Source organism: Lepisosteus oculatus, chromosome 20 (genome assembly GCF_040954835.1).
Source record: "Lepisosteus oculatus isolate fLepOcu1 chromosome 20, fLepOcu1.hap2, whole genome shotgun sequence".
NCBI lineage: Eukaryota > Metazoa > Chordata > Actinopteri > Semionotiformes > Lepisosteidae > Lepisosteus > Lepisosteus oculatus.
In genome coordinates this window covers 17,778,862-17,791,574 of record NC_090715.1, presented here as the reverse complement: position 1 = coordinate 17,791,574, position 12,713 = coordinate 17,778,862, and the positions used below count along the sequence as shown (strand labels likewise).

Sequence of the window (12,713 nt, the reverse complement as noted above, 5' to 3'; positions counted from 1 at the left end):
GAAACACATTCCTTTTTAATGGCAATAATCACCAGTACAAAAACTGACAATTGTTTTTGTCCTCAAAGACATATTTTATCTTTTGGGTTCCTGAGCATTACTTCAGTTTTATCCTTCTTCAGATCCAGTCCTGCACTACTAGGCTGAAATCTAAGGACCAACTGGGCTGTGAACCAAGAATGTGTGTGTTGCCATTCCAATGTCAAAACACTTAATCAAACTAAGTCTATTCCTTGTTGAATTCAGAGAACAAAGCTACTTTACCAATAATAGGCTTTCCATTTTCACCTTTTGATTTGATTAAACCACCAAATGTCTTGTTTTAAAACAGCATATACTTCATAAGGAAAATACAGAGTACATTCACTATAAAATCTACAGTATACATACTGTAAACCTAGTATAGATCCTGAAGTGCATGCAAGGAATAGAAAGCAGAGATAAGTGCCCTCTGAACCCCGGATGAAGTGCAATGTACAAGAAAGTCGTTTAATATATGACTAAATGTCAGAAGTCAGGTTTCTTAGAATTACTTCTCAGATAAACAACTTTATAGCAGTGCACTTAATCTTGCTTAGACAGTCTCGTTTAATCACTGAATTAGTTAACTTTAATTCTATTGATATTGCCATAAAGAGTGTTAAAAATGAAGAAGGCATTTTAAAATGACTATGTTTCTTCTTGTTTTAATGAATCTAACGTAAACCGTGTTTTTTATATTCTCTCAATTTTAAATAAAAAGAATTGACAACAATTGTGATTTATATATGATAGGACTTACGATTGCTGCGACATCCTATTGTATTTCCATGGCTTTTAAGGTGAATTAATTTAAAAACCTTCTTCTGTTTTCAAATATCCAGAAGTTACAGGTACGTTTGTGGTAAATATATTGCCCTACGAGCAAATTGGTTGCCCACCTCTCATTTTCATTCTTACCAGATTCACAGGCCGAACACTGGAAAATATTTGTTTCCATATGAAGAAAGTTTCGTACTAGGACCCCCGTTAATATTACCATGATCAATTACCAGATATGTCCATTTTTAATGTTAAGTACATAAAATTACAAAGCAGTTCAGGTGGGTAGCTGCGTCAGCATGTGTAAGCTGCAAAGGAACAAGTAATAGGTTTATTCCATGCTGAAAAAAAGAAGAAAGAAAACACAACGTTTCGGCCGTGGAGCCTTTTTCAGGTGTGCCACACACCTGAAGAAAATTACAAAGTAGTTAGAATAGTTGATGTTAACTCACACATTCAGCTTCTATACTACATAGTTGCAAGGCAATAGTACTTTATCAAACTGTTATATTGATTAATTGTACTTCTTAGATTTATGGTATATTATTGGTATATTGTCATCCTATAATAAAAACAATTCCTTGTAATTCTTCTTGTGCATCTTTGTCGCTCTACAAACCAGTTTAATAAGTGTACAAAATATTTTTATACATTTCTTCTTAAAGGAATGCCTTGGTCTAAGTTATTATGCAATATGTGTTATATTAATGCTGTGTGTAACACATTTAATGAGTGAAAACATTTAATACTTACGATTGAAAATGAATGTAAAATATTTAACATAAAAACTAATACTGCTTAACCAAGACACGTTTCATTTCCTGCAACTCTTATTCCAAAAGGTGGCAGTGTTGAGTTTCCAAATGTAAAGCTCTGATTGTTTCAACTATTTCTCCTCTTGTGCACCTCTTACCTTTTGTCAAACTTGGCGGTGCATGGAATCATACGAATGCTGGGTGTTCAGCGAAAATTAATTTAAAGTTTTACCGCGAAATTAAAACATTAGAGTTATGTAAGTTTGTAGTGAAAAGCAAACTTATAAAGGCATTTGTCTGTAAAAATATGTTATTTGTTAGCTATATAATGCATTGTTAGTTATAAAACATACAGTAAAGCAGGGAAAAAAAATGACACGCAGACAAGACCTATCCCAGTTTCGATTCGGAAGCACTCAAAAACTACAGCAGTAATAAAGTAACTTTTGTTTTGTTAAAACAAAAGTCTCATGTTATGAACACGGGAGAGGTGCAATATGCCAAACTTTCACCGTTTTTTAAGGCAACCCCCCCCACACACACACACACAAACAAGTCAAACACAACAAACAAATATGCTCAAATGTTTAACGTTTAGGAAGAGACAGTCTGTCGGGCATTCTCTGAAACTCCGGGGAACATTGCTGAATTTCTGTCACCATGCTTCAGTATTCGATGCTTTCTAACTTATTGCTCCGTCTCTTGGCTTTTGGTATAATTACCGATTCCGCCATAAAATCAAATGCATTTGACGTATTTTAACTAATTTTAAAAGAGGTAATCCGCAAATTATAGCAGAGAAACGGCATTCAACAACAAATGACCATCTGACCTAAAACTGACACGAAAGAGTTAAAAGTTTGAGTCCCAGCTGACAGTCAGCTGATAGTCCCTGACAGTTGAGAAAAGTTTTGTTTCTACACTATTATGTTAATTAGCTTTCAGATTCAGAGAGCCGATTGGCTCCGAGTCTGAGTCAATTTCCCATTACACCTGACGTCAGGGCAGCTATAAAACTCAGCAATGCTTTTAAACTCATCTGCTGGGTGATCCTTTAAAAAATTCTCCAACAAGCCCGGGGAATATTTTTTCTACAAGACTACAGTTTACCTCTCACTTGCACCCTTCTACCTTCGCCACTTTACAATTTATTTTTGAAGAAGTCATGAACTGTTAAATGGTTGAAATAAGAGGCTGTTGTTACACTGCTATCACATGCAAAGAAAGGAAGAAAGAGAAACACGCACTGCTCTGATGCGTCTGTGCAATAGACTCTGCAAAGGAAAACTATATATTTTTTAGTCTTTGCTGCAAATTGAAAGCCCTTTTCTTGGTAAAAATAAATAAATAAATAAATCAAGCTGGCTCACACTCTTTCAAACCAGAACAGTTTGACAGCTGCTCTTCACCCCCTTTGGAGGACTGTCAACAGCAAAAGGATGGCATCAGAACTGGCAATGAGCAACTCCGACCTGCCCACCAGTCCCCTGGCCATGGAATATGTTAATGACTTCGATCTGATGAAGTTTGAAGTGAAAAAGGAGCCGGTGGAGCCCGATCGCAGCATCAGCCAGTGCAGCCGCCTGATCGCCGGGGGATCCCTGTCTTCCACCCCGATGAGCACGCCTTGCAGCTCGGTACCTCCTTCTCCCAGCTTCTCGGCGCCCAGCCCGGGCTCCGGGAGCGACCAGAAGGCACACTTGGAGGATTTCTACTGGATGACCGGCTACCAACAACAGTTAAACCCGGAGGCTTTGGGTTTCAGCCCCGAAGACGCCGTAGAGGCGCTGATCAACAGCAGTCATCAGCTTCAGAGCTTCGATGGCTATGCTAGAGGGCAGCAGTTTGCCGGCGCAGCCGGATCAGGAGGCACCATGGCCGGGGAAGAGATGGGATCGGCAGCCGCTGTGGTGTCCGCAGTTATCGCGGCAGCCGCAGCCCAGAACGGGGGTCCCCATCACCATCACCACCATCACCACGCCGGGGGACATCACCAAGCACCCGGGGTCGCCTCCAACGTTAACTCAGGAGGAAACCACCAGCACATGCATTTGGAAGACAGGTTTTCGGACGAGCAGCTGGTGACCATGTCAGTGAGAGAGCTCAATAGGCAGCTACGGGGGGTCAGCAAAGAAGAAGTGATCAGGCTTAAACAAAAGAGGAGGACCCTCAAAAACAGAGGCTATGCTCAATCCTGTCGCTACAAGAGGGTCCAGCAAAGGCACGTCCTGGAAGGCGAGAAGACCCAGCTCATGCAGCAAGTTGAACATCTCAAACAAGAGATCTCCAGGCTGGTCCGGGAGAGGGATGCCTACAAGGAAAAATACGAGAAGCTTATCAGCAATGGCTTCAGAGAAAACGGCTCCAGCAGTGACAACCCTTCCTCTCCAGAATTTTTCATGTGAGTCTCAGCATAAAAAACGAAAATCAAGCTTGTCAACCCCTTCATAAAAGTTCTCCATGTGAATTATTTTTTGTCTGGGGCTTGCTAGACCAAGAAACAAGTTTGCCAACTTTTTTATTTTCTTTTTTGTCATTTTTTAATTTGATTTTTTATGAGAATTGGGGTTTGCTCAAGCTTGTCAACTTACGTGAGTTTTTTGGGGGCTTGCAATAGAAAGATTGAACTTGTCGTCGAAATATGTCCTTCATTTTGGAGCTCGCTCTTTGAAACCTGCCATCAGCTTCGTGTTTATTATAATTATTATTGTTTTTCTTTTGTTTAGCTCATGTGATTTTTTGGCTTGCTGTGTTTTTTTCTAGATCTATCATCGTTGTATTTTTTAAAGCAGTTATAAACTTACAATGTTATATATATATACACTGTAGTACTGTATCTATATATAACATTGAAGTTCAACAGCTGAGATCTTTTTGACGTTGTTAAGCTTAGAATCTAAAAAAAAAACCATCACCTGCCAAAAACCAACTGCAGCTACCTTCAGTTTTCATGTGAGATTTGGCTTTTTTACCAAACATGAAATGCCAAACATGAAAGACTCTGAGCCTGCCATTTTTACCCCATTCTCATCTCATGCATTATTATGCTATTTTGTTTTTAGCAACAAAACTGTAACTGTTTTGAAACAAATATTAAAAAGAGACAATATATTAATAAACAACCCTGCATGCTGGACATGTACGGTATTTTTTTCTTCTTTTTTTGTGCTTGAAAATGAACTTTCCTGGATGACTTTAACGGCATGGCATTCATAACTTTCTTTTATTGCCTCATCACTTTTTTGAGTTTGCAACAAAAAAGTGCGAGGGACATCCTCTCCCACCCTTCCCATGAAATCGCATCTGCTAATCTAGACTGCTTGATTTTGAGTTGTACGACATCGTCAGACTCTCATTTTTTATACAATTAATGCACTGAAGCATTCCCGTTTGAAGTTGTCAGGTTGGATTCCATGTTATGAGGGGGAATAAGGACTTCGAAAATTCTAAAAGGAATCAATCCCTCTTTGGGACTAAAACTGTTTATTGCTTAAAGCAGTTTGTTTTATTTAATAATTACCCCCATCCTTATGCATTTGGTAACTCTGGAATGCTATGGGTTCCTAGTACGTAATTTAAGTATATAGTTTTATAATCTGTAAGCCCTAAAGTTAATAAGGTTGTGCTACAGGTTGTTCTTAAAAAGGAATGTTGTAGATAAATTAGGTTTACTTAGAAGTAGGTTTTATAAGGTCTGATGCACTAAAATGTCTTTTTCTGTTGTTGATGTAAGGGGGGAGGGGCGGGGGGTTCTAAATTTGTCAAATAAAATGGGATTGTTTTAATACGAAAACAGCTTTATTTGCAGCATGTGCTTGCAATTAAACCAAGTTGGATAAATGTAGCCCCTGTAATACCACTGACTGTATTTTTAAACCAAAGTATTAAATCAGGAGGGGACTCCTGTTTCACACAACGGAGATTATACATTGGACAATGTATTCTTCTCAAGGAATTGAAGTATTTTGGACTGAATTGCACTAGAATAGAACATACAAGCATGTGTAACAAAATGCAGAACTGTTTAGAACGCTAATAAGAATGCAAACAGACATGCAGTTATTTCTGGCAATACTGCAGAATTTTAAATGATGCAATTTTAACAGTTGTATTATTATGCAGAACTAGTTGTTCTTAAACAGAATTGATCATTTCCAAGGCAATAAAATTAATAATTATAATAATCAGTAATGTCAGGACATTTATAAACCGTCAGGGATTGATACCCTGCATGTGCAAAATAGGGGAAGAATCCATTCTACAATAAATTAAAATGTCAATTAAAAATCTTTTCTTTTTATATATTTTGCTGTGCAAAATTATTTTATTCTTCCGACATACTAACCATATGTGATGTTCATATATGTGCTTATTTTCATTTTTTGTTTCTGGATACAAATAATTGAAACGATATTTGCAATAAATAAAACATTGCAATTTGGATTTTATCCACTTTTTCAGTCTTCTCAGCATAAAATGTTGTTAACCCTTTATTAATTCCGATATTCTGTTTTATTGTAGTTTAGCATGTTATGAAACAATGAGTACAAATAACAACACACGTACTGTACCTTTATAGTTAACATTGTAATTAGGGAGCAATGCAAAAGTTTACATTTGATATGGATATTTGTATTTTTACATTACAAATGACAGTTTATTGCACCAATTAGCCACTCAATATCCAAACTTGATACTCGTAAGTTAAAAGATTAATTTAGATTTTTGTTTAATCTACTTTAAACAAATCATGTATTTGAAAGAAGAACGTCCGTTAGACTTATCAAGAAACCGAAAGTCTGCTATGACCAGAATAAAAGCATTTCAAGTTGTTCACTTTAGATGAATTAATTGTATTTTCCACTGACATATTTAAGCGTGTTCAGTAACTTAGAAGTGAAATAGTGTAATGCCACGTGAAGCCACATAAAGTGCTAACAGTAAATTGTTAGAAGAAAATGAAAAGGCCATCAAATAGCAGAATCCATCTGATAAACAGAACTTGTAATTTATGTATTAATTAAAAAACTATATAATGAAATGACAACAACAACAACAACAACAATAATTACACACACATTATTCTTCGAAGTGGGGGAAGGTACAATCACAGACACCTGGAAAACCCTAGTTTTTTTTTTAATTCGAGCCAGTCAAGTCTCGACCAAACGTAACTCAATTGCTGGAGGAAACAGACTGAACAGGTTTCTGTGGCTTCCTTAGGTTCTTCCAGTGGCAGGCGTGAGTTCATGAAACATAAATACATACAGTATCTCTGTACGTAAAGAAACAAAATAATCCCATGTTTCGTATGGCAGCTATTACTGTTTGTTTTTTGGCTAGTATTGCACAACGTTCAAAAGGAATCGTTCATGTCGACTTCATATGGTTAATTATTAATTTCAAAGCAAAGTTAAACATTTTGGTGTTTCAAAGTTTTTTTTCTGTAGACTCCACTCTTTGAACCTTAAAAAGTTAGTATACACGTCATTTATTAACTTGTGCATCAGAAGATTACGTCGACCTAACATATGTAGTCAGCCGTTTAGTTTAAAGGTGAAGATAAATCTTTACTTTGCCTTTCTTAAATACGACTGTGAAGTGCGCAAAGTCTTAAAATAAAGCTGTCATTGGAAATGGGAAAATATGTATAAAATGGTATGCATCGCCTTTATTTCGTAAACAGACATTTTCGATTTGAGTCTGCTTATTTGACGATCGTGTGCATAAAGTTTTAAAAATAATTTCCTGAGTAATTTAAATACAATTTAAAGGAATCGATGTGTTAGCTGCATTAAATAATATTGTTTTTGTTTGATCAAAGTGTTATCAAATACACAGTGTCTATTTGTGAATAGTGTATTTGTAATACACCAATGATATTTTGCTTCATTGGTGTTTTGCATATATTTTTAAAATATTATTAGGCCTATTAGTAATTTAGATGTTGTCTTTACAGACCCTATATGAAAGGTATGTGGGAACGTTTAAACAATATGAAACAATACCTAACACCACGAAGACAATTTCAGTGCAAGATTATAAACTATAAGAAAGTTAACATCTTAATAATATAATGTTTTTTTTTCCTCGAAAAATCTTTATGCTTTTATCTTATATACTACATACGTACTGTTACTTCCTGTCCAGTAACTTGAGTGAGATTGAATGAAGAATAAGTGTGCATGGAATTTGAGGGAAAGGTGTAATGGGCTTTGTTTTGCATGCATACATCGCTGTTCATACAGTATCCTGTGAATTTCACATTTGTATGACAGGTAAGTTTCTAGTCTTTAGAAAAGTGATCATCATAACCGTTCAAAAGACAACTAATCTAAGAAACTAACGAGAAGGCTAGTGTATTACCTAAATGTATAAAAAAATACTTGATTGCCTGATGACTTATTACTGATTACTGTATTCAGCAAAATGATCATTAACATGCTATTGTAACTTTAATCTATAGTAGAATAGTTTAGGCAGCTAAAATAAAGTTTATTTTAAAAAATGGTTCATATGATGAAGAGTATCTTTCCATTATATAAAAACAGATATTGACATTTCAAGAAGATGAAGATGATTTCTAAAAGATACTTTGCAAAGGAATGAAAATTGGTGCAGTTTTCTATAGAGATGCTCACAAAGTGATGATAAAGATGACCTTGATTGAGATTTTACTTGGTGAATAAGATCCACTTTAAAGTAAAAAAGGACAGATGTTGTATAAGAATAATTGGTATACTACAGTATATTCACAAGTACTGTAACTTCTAAATTATCCAAAAATATTGTTCACTTACAAGTTAAAATTGTACAAGCACTTCTGGAAAATAATGCTTCAAAGAAAATGATAACATTATTTTCTTTAACATGCTCAAATTATAGAACAAAGATCAATGTATTAACTCTGGTGATTTTGACAAAAAAGATTTTCTACCAAGCTATCTAAATGGATGTTTTCATAACCAAGTGTTTGCTTTAAGGGGACTGTGCAAATGACGATAATGCTGTACAGTAATAGCTTTTCTTATTAATTGAGATTGTTTTTCTATTTATGAAGATACTGTATTTACAGTTACCAATACTTAAATACAAATTGAGCTATTGGACCTACTATTTTTTTATTGTCTTCACATAAACCTTTAACATATTTAACAAGATGCAGTGGAGAATACCATGGCAAGTTGAATTTTACATCATTATGCAGTGTTCATTATGCATTCACTGTTATTTAGGTTGTACTGGCCTGAATTTGTCTAACTATACTACTGGATGCTCGTTTTACTTGTGCTTTCTTTAGCTATTGATACATAGAACTGTCCTAAATTCCTCTCCTGATCAGTCCGCTCTCATATTGTGTGTACAGTAGTTTGGATATTATACCAGAATGCTTCTTCACATTAATATAGAATGTATAAACACTAGTGGAAATAGCTGTAAAAGCTAAAGGCCAAGAGAAGTTTTATTGTAATCGGTATTCATGTACAGTATTAGTTTTAGTCAAGGTCAAGTGCATTTGTCTCTGGTGTGAGATGACCAATTCTTGCATTAAGTCCTACCTGCCTGGTCCAGGTATCGTTTTTTTGTCTTGCGTGCACTTATTGCTTGAAAGTGATTTACCTTCAGAATGTTATAATAGATTGCAGCGCAAATGAATTATAGTAAGAGTGGCCAGTGCTTTGGAGTTACTGTTAGGAAAGAAATAAGTTCAGTTGTTACATGAGCACCAGGGCAAGCAACATCAATAAAAGTGCAAATTCTAAGGAAAAAAAATTGATGTATTGACCTAGCTTGGACTGCATGGTTAAATTCAACTCTGATCTCAGAGTACATTCAGTATATTTTTTGCAGTGACTACTGTCGTAGCACTGGTTTAGTTACCAATTTACGCTGAGAGGGAAAATGCCTGAAATAATAGTCCACTTTCTGCAAAATTAAATGATTTTCATTATGATTAATAGCTGAAAAAGGACCTGTTTCTGGTACATAAAAATGATAAATCATTGGTGATATTCTGCAGCTGTGCAAAGAATAGTTTTTAGTATTCATATAACCAACAATTTATGGCATTCATTTCTTAGGTTCATGTAGGAGAAGTAGTTCAATATATTATCTAATTAATTAAAACTATCTTTGAAATAAAGTTGATAAATATTTTTTTTTCTACAGGAGAGACTGTTTTTTTTAATAACAATGTGATTGCTTCCCCATGCACAAAGATAACTAACGGCTACACTTAAATATTCTTACCTCTTTTGTTTGTGGTATTATTCAACCAAAGCCCTTATTTCCATCCATATATTTTTGTAAATATGTTCTTAATATTATGTTTTAATAATAATAATGTTCAATCAAGACCATAGTGTAAATCATAATAAAACTTGAAATTACTAGCAGTGCAGGGAATCTGGTTTCTTCTTGCGTATTGAAAGGATTATGTTGTTTGCATTGGATGGCAAGATTTTATATTTTACCTAAAACTATTCTGGTTCCTAGGTTATTAAGGATGCTGCTTCAGAAACAAACTTTCATTTGACCATCTACAATAATTGTATCACAAATCAACCTCTATGCCAAAGTGTCATATAAAGAGAGGGTCATTGGGAGCTCGTCTCGATTTAGCAAAATACAGTGGTTCTATGTTTTGTTATATATCAATAGAGTACAAAATGCTATAATGATAATTAAAAACAGAAGAAAAAAAATCAAGATGTTATATTCATATCATTAAATTAAATATTTTTAGCTTCCAAAATGATATTCAAATTCGCACTTGGACGCGTTATGCATTTTTTTAAGCTACTTTGAATTACTTATTGTATTTTAGCCCTAATTCTGGAGCAATATCTCATAGCCATATATGAAAAATGTTAATTCATTTATAATGTTTTAAAAGAAATTCTGTTGGATCAGTACTATTTGCTAAACAAAGCTTATATCCCACCATGTAACAAAAGAGACAATGTAGTAACTTTACAATGTGATTTTTTTCTGTTCCAGCATTTAGAAAGAAAATTATTTCCACGGGGTGAGGGAGTTTTTGCACTATAAATGCTGTACAGTATTTATTGGAGAAGGGTTTGTTAAAAATCCATTAGGATATCTCTGAGTCCTCCTAATTCTGTGCTAAGGAATTTTACAATGAATAGTAGGCTGAAAGCAGATAAAATTAGGAATTGTGATCATATAAAACTGCGTGTCAAGTGTACAGTCAGTCACAAATTCATTAAAACAATCCCTGTTACTGGAGGCCCACATAGTGAGGCAGAGAGACCAGATTAATTTCCTGTGTAAAACAACCAGACTTGAGAAATCCTAATGCAAATGACAAATCAATTGCAGGAAACAAAAATTTGTATTTGCAATTCAAACTTAAAAACATTAGTGGTTTCCAGTACATGATTACCAACTGCACGATGCTGTCATTTGTATTAGCCAATCAAGTGAATCTTTTTTTAAAAGAAATTACTGTAGGTATTGCAGGAATTCCTTTTTTGTTAAAAAAAAATGATAGTCCTTTCATAAAAATCTGTACTGTTATCATTTTCTTTCTGAATTACTAAAAAGACAACAAAACAAATCCTACTCACTGGGGTTAAAAATAAAACATTGCTCTGTTTCAATGTTGTTCGTTTTTTGGAGGTCAGTAACGGTAAATAGTGTTTAAATACATATTGACCTCTGCATCTTCAGCATTTGTAATATCTTTAATATAGTGTATACAGTATTTCTGGTTAGCATGTCAATGGTTTGCATTGTTATACTAATTTGTCCTCTTACAAGGACTACCATACAGATAGCCCACAGGAAAATTAAATTTAGTTTGATATTATCCATGCATTCCCATACCTATTATATAATGTATCTTTTTAAGTTAAAATTAAGTTGGAAGTTTTTTATTCAGTGAAATATCCATGCTGAACAGTACCCGATTGTTCCGAAAGGATACCGTTACCTAAAAACGTCCACCTTGAGTTCAATTCTTAAACATGAAGATTCATTCCAAAACATGAATTGTTCATACTGTACATGATAACAAATCATGAAATTGTACATGATTGTACAAAGTAAAAGAGTGAAAAGATAAGGATGAATTTGTTTTATTGGGAAACACTCCTTTCTTTAACAGTAAATATTCCAATCTTGTTTCAAATACATAGTTATAAATACACACTTTGTGTTTATTACAGCGTTGTCCTTAAGAGGCCTTATTTCATGTTCATGCTGATAATGAGGTGAATGATGCACTGAAATGATTTTATATACCTGAAGTATACCGAAAGCAAAGTTATGGTGAATTAAATTTATTTAAGACTGTTTCCCCCAGTTATTAACAGAATGTTTTAAATAATATCTCATGTAGTGTGTAATAATATCTTACTGAATTTACATTGAACTTCATTGGAAAGTCAGTGTAGCAAAGGACATATCATGTTTAAATATTATTTTATTTTTAATTACAGTGAATTATTTTAGTGATGTTTATCAATAAAACTGTCATAAATATGTTTCTCCATGCTGCCTTTACCCCCCTTTTTAATAACTGCTTGGGAAAGTAATATCTTAATGTAAAATGCAGAAGGGATCCAAAAAATAAAAATAAAAATCATGAAGCAACACTTTTTTACACATATACAGTAGCTCTGGGTAAAGCATTAGATGAGGGTTAGTAATTCTTCAGTAGGTACATGAAAACTGGAAATTGAAGACATCAGTATTACTTAAAACATTGAGTGCAGTATGTTTCTTCTTTTTTTTAAAAGTACCACAAAAAAGTAGAAATTATGTATACGCTCAATTGTCCCCTGTTTAAAAAGGGGTTAAACTATCTTTCGTTTCAGGTCAGGAAGAAATTATTTGAATCACTTTTACATTCACAGTATTTGCATCTTACGGATAAACATTTACATTCAAAATGATTTAAATCAAGTAAGTTTATGTTCTTCTGTAGTTCGTCTATCATTTCACAGCAACATTGCTGTTTCCCCTGAGTTTGGCGTAGCTCAGTAAAACTGAGTTATGTGGCATTTATTTGAAAACCCAATAATTTAACCCCCCGGCTGACTGTGCAGATGCAGTATTTTCTACAGAATGGTGCTGATTTCCCCATCATTCAAAGAACCAGTTAGCAACCCTATTCAAAAACACTATTTTATA

At 34.3% G+C, this 12,713-nt stretch overlaps 1 protein-coding gene across 2 annotated transcripts in view; it reads left to right on the top strand.

Moving 5' to 3' along the window:
• The first annotated feature begins 2,583 nt into the window (after window positions 1-2,583).
• Window positions 2,584-12,713, top strand: part of mafa (MAF bZIP transcription factor a) — a 150,872-nt gene continuing 140,742 nt past the window's right edge. For both annotated transcript variants that reach the window (XR_001480884.2, XM_006641134.3), the window contains exon 1: window positions 2,584-3,957. Coding sequence is in view for 1 of the 2 variants with exons in the window: in XM_006641134.3 (XP_006641197.2) it covers window positions 2,996-3,957 (962 nt within the window). In the remaining variant the exon portion in view is untranslated. The remainder of the gene's footprint in view (window positions 3,958-12,713) is intronic.